A 21,686-nucleotide genomic window follows, 5' to 3' on the forward strand; every position below is an offset into this window, starting at 1 on the left:
TCTTTGGTATCAAGTGTGATTTTTCAACCACTAATCAAAAATTCAAGTGAGGTAGCCTTTTCCTTGAGGTTCTCACTAGAAAAGTCTTTTATGTCCACTTATTGTGGAGCAGTAGGGAAGTAAAACACCAGCCACTTGCACCAGGTTTAATATTTTACTTCTCTGTCCGGTTTATGAATCCTTAGATTTTATGGGAAAAACATTTTTGTTTCTAGGATATTTTTTCTTTGGCAAAACAGATTTTCAGATTCATTTTTTTTTCTAAATTCATTTTCTGTTCATTTTCCTCTTTCCATTCTTTAAGGAATCTTTTTCTCTTCTCCAAACAATAAGTAGATTTTTTTTTTTATTTCTTAATTGGTTGCCTTTTTTTGTGAAAGGTTTACTTTTCAATTTTCCCATTTTTGTATATATTTACATTTATTAATTTCAATAAAGGTGCCTACTTGCTAAGCACACAATTCACCTTAAAGTAAATCAAGTTAAGCCATTTTTTTTCAAACACACAAGTGATGGTACAGTTACATATATATATATTTACCCGCATCATTTTGATAAAGTTCATTAACCTCTTGATCACCATCACCTTCCCATTTTATACAGATTTTAATTCTCTGCCTCCTACAACTAAAATGGGGCAGGTATGTTGAAATGTTGTCTTCTTCAAGAACAAAGGATCCTAAAGAGCTCTTCAGTATTAATGAGGTTCAAAAGAGTATGAAGTCTTTTTTAAATGTCACACTTATGAGACACCTTGGAAAGTTTAATTTATCTTTGGTATAGTACCATCTCCTATAGACAGCATTAAGGCAGTTGTTATTGGCACTAAAAACTGACCATCCTATGGGAATAAAATCAACTAGTTGTTTCCTTTTCAAACTTGCACAAAGTCTTTTCTCCAAAATGTACATGATATTGTATTTTTTGTCAAATCATTTGAAAAGGAAATTGTATTTAAAGAAATTCCTCTGTTGTAGATCTGGGTTGTGATGCTTTCTGAGGTGGTTTGTAGTATTATGGATCAAAATTATATCAGTATAGCCACTTTCTCAATAAAAATGAACTTAAAAGTGAACAAAAGGGAAGCTTTACTTATCCGGTTAAAATGTGCTTGTAGAATCTTTAGTTTTAGATGTCCTCTCATTATTTTTTGTTCAATTTCTTTGTAGATCATAGATGACATACTTTGCCTCTCTTCGCTGAAAAACATATTTGGAATTCTGAAAGAGCAGCAAGTTAAATGTGCCTCCTTTTACAGATGTGGCCTGATTTCTTTTTTTTTTTTTTACAATAATTAGGTATATGGAAGTCATAACAGCTACCTTTGTTAATGAAAATCATGAATTCATTTTCGATTTTAAAAATTGCATATTTTGAGTCCAGCACATTTTTGCCATCATAATTCATATGTTGTATTGATTTATTTCATTTTAAAATGCCTTCAACCTTATTTTATAGGGAGCAAATATGTAGTGCCCACAATTTGTCTCCTGCAGCAGGAATTATTTATGGTTTTGTTTGGTTTTGTCTGATGCAACTGGGGATTTCCTGGAAAAAGATGACAACTCATGCTTTGGAGAAAGTGCTTGTGGATGCAGAAGGTATTCCAGGATTTGACCCTGGCTCTTCTAGCCACCGGTTCATGCATCGTCGACGTGCATTCATGAAGAAATTACTGACTGTGTTAAGCTCCAGGCCTAGCTGCTGAGAGATGGTAATCTGCATTTCTTTGGATGGACGCTTGTTTTCTTTGAAAATGGCAATCAAGGTCCGTCTCTGAAGGTCCGTGAAGACCAGCCTTTGTTTTTTGGGCTGAAGGTTGCGGTCCTTTTGCTGTTCTTGTTCTTTGCGTTTACAAGCTAAAGCAATGAGAGATAAATAAGAAGTTTTGTTAGATTTAAAAGTGAAACTGATGCCATTATAAAGCACAATCCACAAATTTTTTTTGAAGGCTGTGGTGCTTATTTGTGAACGTTGAACAGAAATGCTCTAGTGCGGCACCCCAATTACTGAGTAAATTGCCATGATCATTCTATGCCATGTGGAATACTAAAATCAAATCTGCCCAATGTTAATAAAGAAGCCCCAGTTATTCATGTATATAAAAATCAAATTGTATTAAATTTTAATAGTTGTAGTGAATTCCTAATGTATTTTACATCATTAAGCGAATGCTGTTTTAGTTTTTCCTGTTACATCTTTCAGCTTGAAAAGGGTCTAACTGAAAACCTCATGTAATATTTAAAAAGCAGTGTGGAAAACAATTATTCTGAAGAAAAAAAGTTCAGCGTTCTGACTGGGATTCTTAATGTTCCTGTCTGAGTCTCAAAAGTCTGACACCATTGACTGAACAGGCATAGAATCTCTTATCTGTAGACCTGTTATTCAGAACTATGGGAAGGCCATTTTCCATAGAGTAAATTTTAAGCTGTAATCAGACCTTGTACTTCATGTTACTTAGGCTGCACAAATCCATGTTTTTGGCACAACAATCCTACTGTGTTTATTATATGTTTAAATGATTTTAGCAAATTAGGCTATGGAGATCCACATTAAAGAAAGATCCCTTATCCAGAAACCCCAGGTCCCAAGCATTCTGGATAATAGATCCTATACCTGTATCCTATACCTGTATCTGTACCATTGCATGCAGATAATGGAAGAACTGAGGCAAGTTACTTGTGACAGGCATACAGAACTATTACTATTTGCTGTCCTGTGCATTTTGGATGCCTTGGATAAAAAAAGCAAATTTTTATTATTTAAACCTATTAAATAACATTGGTTTTTAACCAAAGTGGTTAAAATAATTAATAATTTTATAAATACAAATGTGCTTATAATAAAACTAGACTATTCTAAATTACTTAAACTGGGCATACACTCAGCAACTGGTTGGGTTATGACGTCAATTTTGTACATCTATATTTCTGTATTGCCACTTGGGAAGCAAGATAGGCTTATGTGTGACCCTATCAGTCCATGATTATCAGCCAGCTCACAAATTACAGACCCAGCACCCATTAACTCCCTCTTTGCTCTAGCTGAATGAGAGGACCATCACACGGGAACTGAATGTAGTGAATAATTCTATAAAATAGGCCCCTAAAATCATTGTGTGTGGTTCCTGGGCATTTGGCAATCCGCTACCTCTATTTTAGATGCAGGTTAAAGCACATTATATCCAAATTCTTATCCAGTTTTATCATGCACTAACTGAATATGAAGATTACAAAAAAACTATTTTGACTGCACTTACTATGCTTTTCCCTCTGCTGCTTTGCATAAACTAGTAATGTTTAATAGTAAGAGATGTGAGATACCAGAAACATTGCGCTTTTTGAAAGCAAAATGAAAGCAAGTGAACACACACAGGCAAAAGGTTCCTTTGATGATCAGTCATTGTTTCTGCTTTTTGCTGACAATGCACAACCTAGTTCTCCCTCGATCCGTCTTAATGCTGCTGCCTACAAAGAAAAATCAATCAAAACTTCAGCCACATATACTTACAGCTGAATGTGAAACTTTCACATGTATATACTTCTTGCAAAAGAACAGCCTTAATTGAAATTGTCTTTAAAGGGCCTGTAGGACAATAAAATAAAAACATTTTGTATGCATTTATTTTAAATGTAATTTGCTGTTTTCCTGCATTGGTTATGCATATGTTGTGTATTTGTTTATGAAGCTACTACTATGTATGCTTGGGAGCTACAATTCAAGTCTCCATTTTGGTAACTTGCAATCTAGTGATGTTTGGGCTGACAAAAAAATCGATCTGCACCAAACCCTAACTCAAGCAATTCCAATCCAAACCCTACCCAATACCGGCACAGTAGCTCTATTTATAGACCCGTGCCTGATAGACCTGCCCACCTCTGATGTCATGGAGTTGAGGCAGATACACATCTATAAAAAGAGGCTGCTTGGAGGTGGAAGCCAGTAGTGTAAAGTTGCAGGGAGAGTGGAAGGAGGAGCTCAAACCACACCTACCCATGACCTGGCAATCTTCTGCTGAAGTTGGCCCAGGCCCCCAGCCTTTACAACATCAGTTGGGACAAAATAGGACAAGGTTCAAACTGCAAAAAATGAGTGAGTGAAGTGACTTACACCTACCTGAAGCTCACTAACATGTCTGAATGATGATGCACAGGCAGGTGGTGGGAAGCTGCAGGGCAAGAAGTCTATACAACTGTATGATCTGTAGCAAAGATGTTAGGGCCTGATGAGTTTAAGAGGTCAGTGGAGTACTTGGGGTATGGGTATTGGAGGGTTTGAGCTCAGAGTCACTGAAGAGACTGTGGCAGGAACTGTCTGTGGATAGATGCCAGGACAGGGGGCTTTGTTGTGCTCACATTTTGGATAGTGCTGGGAGCTGTGCCCTGAATATTAAAGCAAGCTTTGTGTGTTCAGCTTGGATAACTTGGGAGCCCGGCTTGAGGATGTTGAGATGCTGTGGATGCCGGTTGCAACTCTGTGTGAGCCACGGTGAGTTAGCCTGAAGGAAAGTATCGAAAGGCTCCAGCATGTGTACCCTGTGTGAGGACAGGCATTGTCCATAAGCCTGCTACATGGGAGCAACTACATCTGTCCATTTGGAGAGGTATTTGGGTAGGTGGCGCTACCTGGAGAAAGTTTAAGAGTTCTTGAGGAAAAGGGACTGTGACTCTGAAGTGTGACTTGGCAGTGTGGCTGGTAAAGACTGTGCAGGATTGGGACTTTACCACACAGGATCCCCACAGCAGGGGCATTATTAAGATTTGTATTTTAAATGCAATTTGCCTTTCTTCTATGTTCTTTATTCTTATATAAATGTGTATCTGTTTTACTGGAACTGTGTGTTTATTGTGCCTAGTGGGGACACCCATAGGTGCATCCCAGGATCCCGCTAGGTGGACCCTTTCATTTAGTAAAGGGGAATCAGGACCTGTGTATAATAAGATATTAATGATATACCTGTATATCCTATAATACATGTGGTGTCAAAATAGGGTTGTAACTAGCTTTATTAAAACCAGTGTTCTAAAAAATGAGGAGGCAAAGAATCCCCCCCCCCTTAAAGATTTACTTTTGATCACAAACTCAATTAATGGGAAGAAAGTGGCCAAGAAAAAAATCATTCTTTTATAACATAACATATAACAAGCCGAGTTAAAGCAAATGTTTATATTGAACCACAGAATAGAATGAAGGTAGAAATGTAAGCAAATACATACCCCCATAGGTTATAAAAGGCATAAAGTTTTTCCAGGTACAGTAATCAATACCAACCAATAAGATAAATGCTTTTCAACAGGTATTCAGTAAAAGCTTTCTGCTGACTGGTTGCAAGAGGTGATTAGACCAGCAGCGACCTATTACAACATTTCCCAAAATAATATAGAACCATTAACATGGAAATAGTGAGTCAATTATCTTTCACCCAGTTCTGTGCAGAGGAAGTTAGGCAAACCTTGGTACATGCAGTACCTCCTCTTGTGGGTGGTGCACAGATTCTCTAGAAAGCAGAGAAGCTTCAAGACCCAGAATCCATAAGTTCACAAAGAAACAAGGTGAGTGAGGAGTTACATTACAACATGAGCCTAAGTTGGGTGGAGAACTGGTCCCTGTGAACACAGTCAGACTATAATGGTTTGTTTCAATATGTGGAATCAGGTATGTCTGTGTAAAAAATAGATATATATGTTTATTTTTGATGGTTTATATAGTGTTTACATACCTTCTCTACATAACCCCAAACTGACTGACTTCATGTCAGAAAAATATATATTTACCCTAAACGGCTTTTACACACTTTTTTTTTTTTGTGTGTATAAGATCCGGTCTGAGAGCACCTAAACTGGATGAGCATTCAAAGTTGCCTTTTATTGTATTTGTGTTTCATTGCTACAACATACTGCATTCTTTTGTGACACATGTTCAGGGCTATATTTATATATTGGTAGCCGAGGTCATGTGCCTAGGGTGGCAGCATTAACGAGATGAATGCTTATATAATTGCAAATTTTTATTTTTAGACATTAAAAAACATCTCCAGCAGCCACCAGAAATGACTACCTGCATCAATCTAGCGGCAGAGCTGGGTCCGGGTGTGTGTGAGCTAGTGTGAGGTTTGTGGGGGATGAAGTCACTTGTTTGTACAGTAGTATGTGTGACATCACTTCCACAAATGGGGCGCAATTAGGTCTGGTGTCTAGGGTGGCACCATAGCTAAATACAGCACTGTGCCCATTCAAAGAACAAAAGAAAGAAGATTTCTTTTGGAACACACACAAATGTACTGTGCATTTAAAAAATATGTATATACATTTATTTTTTGCTCTCAGCATGTGTTTTTAAACACATAAAAAAGACACATGCATAAGAGCCAAAGTTTAAAGAGCAAAACAATGACCAAATATTATTCCTATCATAGGGTAATGATTATGCACCAAGTAAATGAGGTAATGTAAAAAAAACAAAAACAAAAACCAGGATATATTTTCCGTTTAGATATGTAAGGAGGGCTGATTCAGCACAAGTAGGGCAATGTTTTAAGATCACAACCAATGGTACTTCTTGGGGGCTAAGATCTTTCCAGAGTGTATAATATGTTCAGACTATCTACAAGTTATCTGCACAAAGAATGCTCTATTGTCAGCTTGTTTAACATATCCAAGTTACCATGTCCTTAGAAAACCCTTTGAAACAATTATTTGGTTGCTGGTAAACTAAATGAATATAAACTAGTAAAAACTGTTTTGTGTTGACAATAGCTAATAACATTAAAGTGTGTTAAATGAGCAACAGAGCCAGCATCCTCTGTGACAAAGGGATTTTGTTTTGTTTCCATGGCCTATTACACAGTTGTGTACTTATTTAAGAGTTCTTGAAAATAGAAGTCACCGATTCATGAAAATGAAGAGCTCCTTCAAGGTAATAGGGAGGTAAATGGTCCTGTAACTCCCAAAGACAAATTGTACCACCCATAGAGAAATCTATGGAGCATTTTAAAATGACCTGATGCCTTTGTATACTGTCCCTTACTGCTTCTTGATGTCATTCTTATATTCACAAGCCCTCCTTTTCTTCTATTTATTAAACCTTTGCAATTATCCTCCACCATTTGTCTGTAATATAACCTGCAATTTTCAACACATTTTAGTTAAATGCAAGTTATTTGCTGAAAAATACAAAAGGCGTGACAACAATTCTGACAAAGATTATCTGCTGTCCTTAAGTGGGTCGTTTAACCGTTCCAGCTTATTCATAAGGGCATATACACAAAGAGGTGTTTTCCTTCCAAGGATTCTGTACAGACCCTCATTTATTTGCCTTTTAATATATTGATTTTGTATTTATTTCTTCCAGTACACATGGCTGGATTCTTCATAAAGCCCTATTTCAGTGCAGCAAGTCAGGTTGATATTTCAGAAAGGTAGGAAAATTATATTAAATGTGCCTGGTAAAATAAAAAACTCTTGCATATTTAAGCAAATGTTTCCATATGCAACTGGACAAACAATTTATTTTGCATACACTTACATCTTCCTCACACAGAAGAAAACTGGAAATGTTGATTGAAAAAATGGAAGTCTGCAAATGTGTATGCTCCCCCACTCCAAAGAATAAATCAACGGCTGTCAGAGGCTATCAGACTGCCACTATATCATTCCTTCCATCACCTACAAAAAGCTTACTTTGCTCACCAACCCCTTGGATGTTGCTCATGTGTTGTTCCCCAACTCTTTTTACATTTGAATGTGGCTCAAGGGTAAAAAACATTGTGGAGCCCTGCTTTAGACCCCGAGGATGCTACCTACAATTTTTGCAAGAAAGTCTGCAAAATCTTCTGTTCTCCCCACTAAAACATTCTTAATACATTAATGTAGCAGGTGGAAATAAAAGGTGGATGAGTAACAAATACTAAGAGAAAAGCATTGCAGGAGGGCATTTTTGGCAGGTTGGCTGAAGGTACTGTAGGTTTTGCTACCACCCAAAATTTTTCCCATGCCGCCCTGCTCTATGACTGCCTACACTTCCGGAAGGGAGGTGAAAATTCTGAGTGGGCCACAGCCTCCTTGTCCAGACCCCCCCCCCCTACTGAGTTCCAACCTGCATGCCAAGAAATAAAAGAAGTAGTGAGCCACAGGAACCATGTACTCAAACATCAGCTAGAAACCCAAATTTCATCCATTTGCACAAAATCTGAACTAGCAAGATTGATAAGGAGCTCGTATTTTTTTATGGTAGGGAATGTATATATGCTAGGGAATTAACCATGCTCTCTATATACACACACCAGAATAGAATTAATGCAATTCGTATGGCGTCCAGGTTTTTAGCTTCTAAGTAATAGATCCAGGCAGCTGTGCTGTGTCTATTCCCACAGGAGTGTCTCCACTGAATCAAATCTTTGTTGTCCTGAATATGATATAATCAGTGTAAGTAATATAATATTCAGTATAACACAGTGAAAGACTTTTGAACAAAGTTTACTACGAGAGTACGGACCTGTTCAAATATTCTCCACAAAGAGCCATGGGTAGTGTACATGCCCTTGCCCAGGTTTTAGCTACTGTATAAATACTAATGTACAATACTTAATTTTGCATTGAAGTCCACCATTCACAACTCATATGCGTGTACTAGGAATATCAGTTGATTCAGTGAACTGGCACACTATCTACCAATGCACAATATCTTATGCATCTGGGCAATGGATTTTACACGCCCCTAGATATTGCAGGCACAAGAAGACTGTGTATGTGAGCACAGTATGTACTTAATATCTGACCAGACGCAAGTGTTATAGAGCCCCCTTACATTTTGCACATGTTGGGGCACATTTATCAAGGGTCGAATTTCGAAAAAACCCTCGAAGTTAAATCCTTCGAATCCGAATATCAAATTCGAAGGATTTCGCGCAAATGCTTCGATCGAACGATAAAATCCTTCAAATTGAACGATTCCAACAATTTTAAGCGACCAATCGAAGGATTTTTATTTGATCAAAAAAATGTTATAAAAGTGCTGGGGAAGGTCCCCATAGGCTAACATTGAACCTCGGTAGGTTTAAAGTGGCAAAGTATTTTTTAAAGAGACAGTACTTCGACTATCGAATGTTCGAATAGTCGAACGATTTTTACTTTGAATCGTTCGAATCAATCGATTTGATCGAATTTGACCCATTCGATGGTCGAAGTACCCAAAAAAATACATCGAAATTCAAATTTTTTTTCATTCGAATCCTTCACTCGAGCTTAGTAAATCTGCCCCGTTGTATTATTATAAATAAAGTACCCCCTGTTGTAACATATAAGGGTATTAGAGGTGACCTTGGGGTTCCATGACCTTTAAAATCCATTCAGTCTTTTTTTACAATAGCGGGTACTTTATTCACTATATTGTTATAAAATAAATATGCACTACACTAATACATATATTGATATTGCAACTTGGGTATTTTATTAGGAAAATGAGCCTCCAAATCAACAATTTATTTTTGTGTTTTTCTTTCCTTCCCCACAATTCATTGACTACAGCAAGGACTTTATATCTCTAGAGAATGATTTTCAAATGATGGCAAAGAATTTGCCTGCAATGCAACTTTGGCGTCTTCCTAAAGATCTATTTTATCGACAGGCTCTTGCACCCACTCAGCCATATGTGTGACAATAGATTTTTCTGTCCTACTCAACTGGTTCGTATACAGAAGTTCTCAAATTTCCTGCTATGGACTGCTTTTGGTCTATGACATAACTCATTGTGTGCAGACAACCCTGAGATTTAATACAGTGTTCTCCACTCATCCCTTTCATGTATGCCTTGCTCTATATGCAAGATTTCCAGTCAACCTTATTGAGAAAAATCAATAATACAGTTCTTGAAAGAGCAGTTTATATTCATTTGGGAAAAAATAATGCACAAAACTATAAATAAACCTGTGTAGCACCCATAAGGTTTACTGAATAAATTCACAATAAATGCACCATGTTGCTTTATATATGTACTGCATATGTGTGTGTATTTATCTATACACGAGCACATGCACACACAAGGTTTTGCACAACTTACATCTAAAATTAAAAAGATGTACTGTTTGTATTTGCTCAAGACTTCACAAAACAGTACAACAGAACTGAACCAACATTCTAATCCCCCCAACCTTGAATGATAGATGATAATACACTAAACAAACCATTTCAGAAGCAAAACAGAAAATGATGGAAGACAAATTGACATGAGACATGCACATTGGTGGTGAAACAAAGGTGAATCAAAACTATCCTTCAAATACTAAATGGGCACTCCTATTTCCACATGGTGTGGACAGAGCCATGATGGCAGTGTATACCATTCAGTGGGTTCTGACACAAGGTGACAGGGAATTCAAATTCACTGCATCCCAGGCAAGTAGCCCAGGCCTCTGTCAATAAGAGTACAAGGGGGTCATATACAAATGCAAGTGCAGTGTGTAAATTGCAAAGTTTGTTGTAGATCACTATATTTTTACTGAAAATGTTTCCTATTATTGTGTAGCCAAAATTGAGTTTGCCTTTTGACTTAAATTTTGCAAGTTGTGTCTAGCACTTTCAGAGAAAAGGTTGTGTCACTTCTGGAGATTGCATTCAAAACAGCACTTGCATGCAGTGGGCACTAGTCACTGTGGGAGCCCTGAAGATACTGCCAGGTCCACAGTAAGTTTAAGGAACTTAATTAAAGGGTAAGGTCCTAAAGCCGATGTTTTTTACATTTTTCTTTCTTACATCATTATCATACTGCTTAATTTCCAAGAATAGCTGCAATGGGCAATAATAATCCTCATCCAGTTTTGGCCTTTATATAAGTAGGGCTTTAGATAAGTGTAGTGTGATGTCAGTTTAATACAGCTAACCATAACCCACTTGAAAAATTTATATCATGCCATTAGTCCAACTCACTTTAAACAATACGCGTTTACTCAACAGTATATCTAAATATATCACTAAATAAAGTCATCTATATACCCTATTATCCCAGTACTCCACAATGTGCTTTTGAATGAAATCAATACCTGCCCATTGTTTCTGCATGATTAGTAGAAATATTTTCACAAAGGAAAGGCCTTGCTTGGCAATTGATGTAGGGAGGAGTGAGAATTTCCATTGGGTTCAGTATAATAGTTAAGCCCCTTTTCAAGGTTTCTGATTTTCTGTAGCATCTTGTGGAATGTGATATACTGGCATACCAAATTGCAGACAAAAGGACATAAAGGTAATCTCTTGCGGGCAAGGACCTTTATTTATATATATTATTTAATTTTTTTGTAATTTTATTGATGAGTTCAATTACTGTAATGTACAGTGCTGCATACACAAGTAGGACTATACAAATAAAAACATATATAAAATACCCACATACAAATACCTTCATTTTGAATATTGGGTGAGTAACCTAAGAGGACAAAACACTGAACCCACTTTTCCAAACGCTCTCTATTTTGCCATCACACAAGCCTCCCTATTTATATGTGTACAAGTAGATGCAGGAGATGGCAGGCCTCACCATGTTGAGGTAAGCCCTTAAATTTTTTGGATTGTCGCATGAAAACCGCAATTTTTTGACGCCAGAAAAGTCTGAATTTTTAGTAAAAGCATCGGAAAAGCCCAAAATGTAAACCAGCGCAGACAATAATATCTTCAAATTGCAAATAGGACCACTGCCATTGACCTTGACAGGTTGAAGATGGAGTATTTTCAGATTCAGACAACCCGAGGGTTTTTTTGTCCACTAAAAATTCAGATTTCATAGTAAAAAAATTCAATTTTTTTGAGTTTTAAGCATTCGAACTTTAATAAATAACAAATTTAAACAAATCATATCTATTTATTTTAGATAAATTTCCCTTTTACTCTCTTACAAAGTAGCTTGTATTTGTTAGTAGCTAAATTGCATAGCTCCATATTGGTGGCAAAATAATCCTGTTATGTTTTTGATGTTTAAATATTTTTAGTAGACTAAGCTATGGTGATTCAAATTATGGAAATACCTCTTATCGGCAAAGCCCCATATTCGAAGGTTTCTGTACAACAGATTCCATACCTGTACCGAACAGGAGAAGTTGAGATGTGTTTCTAAAGCATTATAGATAAAAACTAAATTTGAGAGAATGTGCAAGTACTACTACTGGCCATTTGTCAGTAACAGAATCAATATGTTCAAAATAAATACCTGATGTCTGCACAGCTATTAGAATGGGTGCCTGTCTCATTATGACAGCAGTGCAAATGCATTGCCCAACTGGCAGTTATCAGCATCTAAAAACCATTTGTTTATACATAGCCTTTAACATTTCCCTTGTACATTAACAGTTTACATTGGCTGCTGATTCAATTAAATGTATTGCAAAGCATGTTGCCAAAATATAGTACCTATCTGAGGGCTTAGCAAATCCTTTATCAGAAGTTTACATTTAGCATGGCTTATTGGTACAAGAGCACAGAGTAGCACAACAGGGGTATGATTAAAAAAATCAGAAAATAACCCAGTGTGTTTAACTTTGGATACCGTATATATTCATTGCCAAATGCATACTAATGTGCTTGAGAGTGTGTGTCAAATAAAAGAAGTGTCAGAGCAGAGTGCCCTGACAAATTCATGGTCACAACCACTACCAAATATCATGTACATTTTTTAAACCCATGACCACTTTGCAGTTTAGCTTTTTGTGCTTTTAATTAAAAATGTATCATTGTTTCTTTATTCTGTATCTGCAGATACACTTTGCAAGAAATGCTTTCTTCAATTATAAAACACCATCAGTTCCTGATCTGGCAAAAAGGTGTCTACTGGCAATTTGACACATTATATACTAAGAGCAAGGATAATGGTAGTATAATCCCTGCACATAATATAGTCATAAAGTAGGTACATCCATCCCCGTGTTATTACCCAGTGATAGGAATAGCGAATGGAATACCCAACCTATAGTATTCAAGGAATAAGTGAATTGCCAGCACATTATACAGTCAGAGCAACAGGTAATAACTTCCATATTATACAGTGAGCGCAATGAGTAATGAAATAGCATCCCCGTCACATAATTATAATGTGACCCCAGCACATTATAGAGCAAAATGGCTTAACTATATTATATGATGGCAGCAGTTGGTGAACAGTGAAAACAGTGAACTGTGGACTTTGGCCTAAGAAATCTAGAAACTGAGAAGAAGTGAACACAGAAAGTGAATTATATTTTGAGAAACAGTGGGAACTGGCCCTCCAAGCACATTATACAGTAAATAGGTTTTGGAGCTGAAATCCATTATATTGGCAATGGGTACTGGCAATACAAGTACATTATTAGCTGAGGACATTGGCACTACTACACATTTACAGTAAGAGTGAACAGTGGAGTCTGAAACCCGAAGAACATAAGATGCAGTGAAAGGCAATGTAAATTTGTTCCCAAGCACATTACACTAAAAATCAGTGGGACGCCTGTAAACACAATATACAGGGTGAACAGCAGAGGGAGGAATTTGCAGACTATTTCACACCACAGCTTTGTAAACATGTAATTCATTCCATTTTTAAAATATGCCCAATGCCATAGTACATTACATACTTGTTCCATTAGATGCAGCACATTTGCAGGCACAATTAAAAATATTATATCTTGATGGTCTGATGCCAAGTTAAAGCCTTCCTAACTTTGACTGCCAGCTATTGATGATAGTAACATAACTAAAATCACAGCAAATATTGCAGGATATATAATCTTCTGATGTTTTTAATTCAAATTCCCTTAACCCACGGGTAGGCATTTCAAAGAAAAGGAAATCTGAAACTGGATTCTCTTCCCAACCTTTCTCAGAATAAAGCCACGAAAACATAAAGGCAATGGAATGCAAGTGGGATTTAAAGTCTTTATAAATAAACATTAATGGCACAAATTTTTCTCAAATCATACTGTAAGTTTACTTACAGCATGCTCTAAATGTGTTTTTTGTAAGATATCTATTTAATTTGTATCTCTTTCCCTTTTAACTCCCAAGGTATTTCACCTGTTATCCAGAATTCTCTGGACCTGGAGTTCTCTGGATAAAAGATCTTTCTGCAATTCAGATCTTCATATCTTAAGTCTACTAGAAAATCATTAAATAAACTCAATACGCTGGTTTTCAATAAGGGTTAATAATATCTTAGTTTGGATCAAGTACAATGTACTTTTTTATAACAGAGAAAAAGGAATTCAGTCTTAAAAATGAGGAGTCTATCTACTTTCATTTTCTTTACCACATTTTCCTTTGCTTTCCAGCGGTTTCTTTGTATGACATCATTTTATTGTGATGTGGCCCTTCAGACATGTGCTAAAGTGGAATCTCTGACCCACTACCTGGAGAACAGCATGGAGCATAACATGAAAATGATAAGGATGACACTGAAATTCTTTTACAGGTGTTTTTTTTGGCTACCTGGAACATTTACAGAGTATAGGCTATTATCAATGACACTGCTTAGTGCAACGTGGATTGAGCTGTTTATTCATTGGAGGGCTGCAGAAATAAACTATGACCAGTAACATAAATAGTAGGAACTTCAGTAGAGATCCAGTTTAACCCCTAAACATCTGGAAACATCAATTTCAAGGAAGAAAGCTTTAAAGATCTGTGAGACAACCAACCAGTATTTCTGTACAGTGTGCCAAGTTTGCTGTAGAAACCCAGAGCAAAACACTATTAATTAAATCATGGATCAATACTATTTTATTATTTACAAACAGCTGAGACTGTAGGCTACGCATTAAAAATGAGAGTTATTAGTTTACTGAAACTCTAGAAGGCTGAAAGTGTCACATGTATGGCTGCTTAAATATTCTGGTAGCCTTTGCAGGTCTGTATTCAATCTATTTATTTAAAAAATGGTGAACCCGCACACATTTAGTTTAAAGTTAGTACATATTTTTCTAAATCTCTGCATTTTTATGCATTTTATAAATGTGTGAAATATTCAGCAATAATAATTGTAATATGTAACTGCAGCGTGGTACAACCACAAAGGGTCCCGGGGAAGAAAATAATCAAACTTTTACATTACAGGTTTGGTAAAGCCAAAAAGGGCCAAAAGTTAATGATACATGGATGGAGCTTATGATATAGGTAGACAAAAGACTTGGCATTGTTGGGGTGGTGATACTGGTGGAAAAGGAGGGTCCAGACCCAAATTTTACAGTGAAGCCAGTGGGCATTTAACTGCACCACTGCACCAAACTGACAAAAGGCAGCACACAACTGCGTTTCAGTAGAATGCATCTTTTAACGTTACTGAGGTATGCTTTACCTTATGTAGCATTACTCAGAAAACAATGCTTGGCATTTGCATTATAACCCTTAACATTGCAGGACTAGCTTTCCTGTCAGCCGCTCAGAGAGAACACTTGGATTTTTTTCTGCTGTGAACTTGTTACCATGGTGAAAGGTTTGCAAAAAAAATCAATAAATATATTACATTTTTATTAATGCAAACCAATCTGCACTTTACTGATATCTGCAAATTTTTCCCACATGGCAGCTAATCGCAGTGTTATCTTTACACCCAGACCTAAGACTGATCAGGGGAATCCCAAAATTCAGATTAGAGATTTATTAATCTGATTTATAAATGTGCTGGGGAATTAACATCTTAGAGGCTGGTCATACCGAAGGCTCTAGGATGCAAACATTTGTACTAATTACAGTACAAGGTAAATACACAGAGCGACCTCTCTCATGAAATAGAAATCGCCTCTGCATTAACAAGTGATTATTAATGCCAACATTCCCTCTATGCCTAATGTTAAAGAATTTTTTTCCACTTCCAGCCTCCAATCAGTTATTATATCTGCCAAATTGCAACTGGTAATTTGTAAAGGGGAACTGACTAATTTGTGACATGCTGCATTTAAAGGATTTTATTTAGTACAGTTTTGGTTATATAGCACGGTTATTGCATAATATGATATGATATGAAAGTCTCTCATAAAGATGCAGGTTTTTTAGAGGAGAATGCAAAGAGAGAAAGCAATGGGAGGGATGCTTATCAATCACATATTCGTAACCAGGTGTCTTTCTCCTTTATGGAACAGTGAACAGAATATTCATATAATGTTTGTCTGAAAATGTGAAATTTCTCTGCAGAAGTGCCTTGGTTGAATCTCTGGCAGAAGGAGGGAGGGGACAAGAGAAGCAAGGAGAATCAATATTGCCTAGGCCTGTCAATTTTATTGATACCCCCTGGAGAAGCGTTAACTACATGTTTGATATTACTGGCACACTGGTCTGATAATTACGTGTCTTGGGGTTGTTAAGACTTGGCCAGAGATAATGAGATATGGGGAGTCAGCCGCTCACACTAGGAGGAAGCTGTTATGGAGGTGGAGAGAGGTTTTCTTTATTTCTGTTCTAGTATTCATCTTACAGCCTCCTTTATTTTCCACTCAAATAACCAGCAGACACAGTTCCAGTGTTTCAGGGCAAAACGTTATAAAATAAGGGCTTCCCTTCCAGGTCCATCAACGTTATAAAATAAGGGCTTCCCTTCCAGGTCCATCAAAGTACCAGAGCTTATCTGTGAAAAGTGAACATAACGTAACAAAACCTTTTAGGAGCCATTTATTTATACTGGGAATTGCTCTAAAAATGCACAGTTCTCCTGAGAGCATCTTGAATGTAGTTACCGAAAGACACTGATGTTCATAAAATATGTGCTGTAGAAGCACAGTTTAAAATGGTACTGGTTTCTACAGATAAAAAGCCTGCCGTACACTTTGTAACCTTCCATAGGAGATTTCCAAACCAGCACACTACAGAATGAAAATCTTGTGTACGCTGCCTAAAAATAAGCCATTTTCCTTGGCATGGCAAAATTGGGCGAGGTATGTTGAGTAGCTCCATATATTAAAAAAATCCCTATTGCATGCCTTCAAAAATGTTGTGTTTTAAGTATCTAATAATTAATTTGCTTACCAATGATAAAAATTATTTCAACATGTGTGTGGATGTTTTCATTCAGGTAATGACATAAAACAACTGGAGTTGCTGAGTAATCTTTCAAACATTTTACCACTTAAAATTCCATCTAATTTTTTTAGGCAAAGGTTGGCTGAGGTGTAAATTTTAATAGAATCATTATCACCCACTTACAAATGTACCAAGAAGCTTATTGAGGCAGGTGATACTCCGTCTAGTTAGTACATGACTCTTTGTATGACTTGTGAAACCGCTGGGGTAAAGATGGTAAAACGGCATTGCTTGTGATTGACAAGTAATTTTGCTGCCCAGTTTCTGTCTGGTAAAGTGTCAAGTTGCATTTGTTGTTAACTTTTTTGAGTAAGAGAGGTAAGTACAGTTATGGTACCTGTTATCCAGAATGCTTGGGACCTTGAGGTTTTTCAGGAAAAATTATTTAAACATTAAATAAACCCAATAAGAATGTTTTGCCACCAATATGGATTTGTGCATCTTAGGTGGGATCAAGTACCAGGTACTGTTTTATTATTACACAGAAAAAAAGAAATCAAAATGAATTATTTGCTTAAAGGGGTTGTTCACCTTTAAATTAACTTTTAGTATGATGTAGAAAGTGAAATTCTGAGACAATGTGCAATTGGTTTTAATTTTATTATTTGTGGTTTTAAAGTTATTTCGCTTTTTATGAAGCAGTCGCTGATTTGCAATTTCAGCGGGATGGCACTCGCGGTGCTTGGTTTTCCGAAGTCGCCCGAAGTTGCCTCACAAGAAAACTTCGGGCGACTTTGGAAAACAAAGCACCGCGAGTGCCTGCCCCCAGGCGATTTTCTTCTTAGCCGGAGGAAGGCAGATCGGGGAGATTAGTCGCCGTGAAGAAGAGGAGATTTGTCACCTGTTGACTAATCTCCCCGAATCTGCCCATGTGCCCCGACCCTAAAGCTACATTGATGACAAAGTAGAATTGAATTACTGCTTCATCTTATTATTGTATAATATTAACAAAGCAACCCTCACAAGTCAGGAGCTGTCACATTGATCATACAATGGCACAACTAAAAAAGAATACTGTATGTTTAATGCAGCAACCTAACAAGGTATGATGGCATGAGTAAATATAGGTGCAAAAAACCACAATTTTTTGTTGAACAAAGGCCAGTTATACTATGCACCACGGTCAATTAATCAGTGGAGTATCCATAGAGGGGTAAGTGACTTATCCATATTGTCTGTGGTTTCTACCCAAATTACAATATGAGTTAGTAAAAGACAAGCTGAGAATACTATTTCATGGTATGTGGTCTAAGCTTATCATCTTAGATGACTAACAGCTCATTATTGGACAAGAGCAATGCATTTTTTGTAAATAATTATAAATGGTGCTCAGTTATATGATTTTTGCCAGATGACACATTGAAACTTGTGTATTATAAAAAAAAATAGCTCACCACATTAAAGTATAAGGATCCTATAAATCACCAAAGCCTTCAATCTGGTGGCCATGAAACTCTTTGGTGACTTATAAGATCCTTATTTTACAATAGGGGGTACATTATTTCCTATATACAGCACCAAAAAAGGCAATATGTTTACTGTTTTAATTACATCTATAAATATATTGGTTAATCTATTGAACAATACACTCTTTTAGCACTTTTTATCTCATTTTCTTCTCTGTAATTCCTAATGAGCAGGACCCCCTCATTTTATTTTTCCTTTTTAAAAACATCAGTTAATAGCAATCCCCGAGATGAATCCCGTAACAAAATTGCTCTGTCTCTCTTTACTGCTGTACTGCTAGTTGGAGTGATGTCAAACCCCAGCTTTCCCCCAGCAGCCTTTCAACAGAACCATGATCAGATAACACGGTAACAGCTGTCTAAAAGGACATGCTTTATGCTGTGCTGTTTCTAAAAGCACAGGGTCTTGCATAATAAACTGATATTAACTGATTAATTAAAAAAATGTCATTCATTGGTTTGAGAATAACATTTTAAATGGATGGTAGAATGAATTGATTGCAATGTATACATTGTAATATACTGTATAATAAAAATCATGACAATTCAATTCAAAATTGTAAACTCTCGCATGCAGCCCCCCCCTTGAACTACTACCAATATGCAATTGTAACTGTACAGCTATCCTTGTAAAATGTGTGTATATGTTTTGTCATATATTTGTATCCCTACTCTGTAAATTGTTGCAGTAGAAAATGGTGATGGGTGAATTTATTCGCCAGGCGCGAATTTGCGGAGAATTCCCGTGATTTGCTTCCGGCGTCAAATAAAGGGCGCCGTCTTTTCGTGAATTGTACGCCATTTTCCGGATTTCGTGGGAAATTCGCAAGTTTTTCGGCGAAGAGAAACGCCCCAAATTCGCCCATCACTAATGGTGCTATATAAACAATACTTTGTTTTCCTTGATTGATCAGCTTTACAGCATGTATTGTGTTCCCTTTTTGTATGTATGTGCTACTTTAAACAGAGTATTTGACTACACTGAACTTGGGGGGCAGCTGCCTGCTCGGAGCATAGGTCCCGCAATGGTTTAAAGGGGTAGTTTACTTTTGAATTATCTTTTAGTATGATGTAGACAATTATGTTCTTGACTTTCAAAGTTGATAAAGGAAATGGAAGGTCTCAATTATTTACAAAAAAAAAAATGAAAAGGAAAGGAAAAAGTTACTGAAATAAATTTTCAGTAAAAAGTTGATTCAGGAAGTAGTGGCAAATTAGAGAGACTTCACCTTTCTTTCCTTTTACCAGAGCAGTTGCACATATGTGTACCCTTTCTAGCTCATGAATAAAATATATATATATATATATATATATTCTCTGTTGCAAAAAAATTAAGCAATGTGATTGCACAAAATGGGGCGAATAATATCTATTTTTAAGATGAGGTTGTCAAACTGTTTCCTGTTCACTAACATATAAATTAAAGTGCTTTTCTCTAACAAAAAGGGGACCAGAGGTGACTGAGTCATGACCTCCCACTCAATGAAGCTATACATTTATTGTTTTGTTGGTGTTTTCTTGCGTTTTACAACTAGAGCCAGAGGTTATTTGTTGATTCATGACCTCCCACCTATGCAGTCAGTTATTTTTTGTAGTACCTCTGAGTGCTACTAAAACTGTTATTGTTCAGATAACACCTTCTTCACTAAGATGTAAATACTGCAACCTGCAAGAGACACGACGGGGGTTATTTACTATAATACAAAAATGGCTCACTATTATGTTAAAACAACAACTCCCATGCTTATCTTTAACGTATTTATCAATACATTTACTCAAAAAAATCTGGTGTGGGAAAAGACTCTAAATAATCATGAAAAGATCTGAAACGCACACTTTTTTCCGATTTGATGCCTGAAAACACAGATCTTTTCCTATAATCAACCGAAAACCACAAAGTAATGGTATTATTGTACGAAGCCCAGCACAGATCATGATATATTGCAATTGTAAACGGGATATCTGCCATTGACTTCTACATGAAGTCTGCAGGTCTGAGTTGGAGTACTTTTTTTGTCGGACTTTAAACACCTTCGGGGTTTAATAAATCACGTAAAATTCAAGTTTTTTTCCTACAATAAAATTGTGTTTTCCCTTTAAAACTCTGACCAGAAAAAATTGAAGTTTACTAAATAACCACCTAAAAGAAAGTCACATACATACCAGAACTGAAAAATAATATGGTCAATAAATATTGCAGGAAATCTTACCGGAAAACACTGAGAAAATCCATAATATGTCTATTTACATTAAAATATGTACTAATACATTTTCCTGTTAACACATCATGCAAAAATAGATGTATATACGAGCTGACTGGGTTTAATACACATCGTTCAACGTACAACATAGTAATCAATGTTGACAGAGGCTATTATTGCAATTTTGGAGTGGGAAAAGATTGTCTTTCTTATTGTGAAAATAATTTTCAGGCTTTATTTGAGTGAGAGAGAATTTTTTTCTCTACAAATATTTTCATATAAAGTCACTTTGCTGTATATAGCCTTCTTAGCTGGAGAAAATACATGTCAGGTTCAGAATTTGAAACCTGGCTAATAATATTGTTTATGGTTACCCTAACTGTAATATTTTGTGGGTACCTATTATCACCAGATGGTTCATAGAACCCTGTAACCCAAAAAAACTGATTGCTGAGGGGCCTAGGAAATCCATTCACATACCTTGTTTGGGTAGGGATAGATAGATGATAGATAGATAGATAGATAGATAGATAGATAGATAGATAGATAGATAGATAGATAGATAGATGCTCAGCTCAGACCAGACGAAGTGCAATGGAGTGCATAGTACTAAATCCCAAAAAATGTTGGCGTCTTTTACTTTTTTTACTTTCAGTGTGAAACTGCCCTTTCTTTGTGTATAAAACATACAAGATATAATACAAGATATAGGCAGATTTTAAACAACTGTTGATGCATTTTATCTATCAAAGCACAGTTACTTCAGCTAATGTATTCAAAACAGTTGCTAAATATAGTGACCCATTTTAAGGAAAAAAATAGATTTAATCCTAAACTGGTAAAAAATAAAATATGTAACAATGGTCAAGATTCAGTTCAGTGAGAAAAAGGTCTATCATGTGAAAACTCATGGACGCAATTAAATTCAGAAAAAATTATCTCCAGGTTATCACCTGAAAACTCTATTGATGTCTATGGTAAAAACCAGAATTAGATTT

General features: G+C 36.3%; 1 protein-coding gene across 1 annotated transcript in view; it reads right to left on the reverse strand.

The window, feature by feature from the left end:
- Positions 1–1,247: 1,247 nt before the first annotated feature.
- Positions 1,248–21,686, reverse strand: part of LOC108704663 (one cut domain family member 2) — a 45,371-nt gene continuing 24,932 nt past the window's right edge. Inside the window, exon 2 of the mRNA XM_018241326.2 lies at positions 1,248–1,859. Coding sequence (XP_018096815.2) covers positions 1,567–1,859 — 293 coding nt within the window. The 3' untranslated portion in view covers positions 1,248–1,566. The remainder of the gene's footprint in view (positions 1,860–21,686) is intronic.

The sequence above is a fragment of the Xenopus laevis genome, chromosome 1S, assembly GCF_017654675.1.
Source record: "Xenopus laevis strain J_2021 chromosome 1S, Xenopus_laevis_v10.1, whole genome shotgun sequence".
Taxonomy (NCBI): Eukaryota; Metazoa; Chordata; class Amphibia; order Anura; family Pipidae; genus Xenopus; species Xenopus laevis.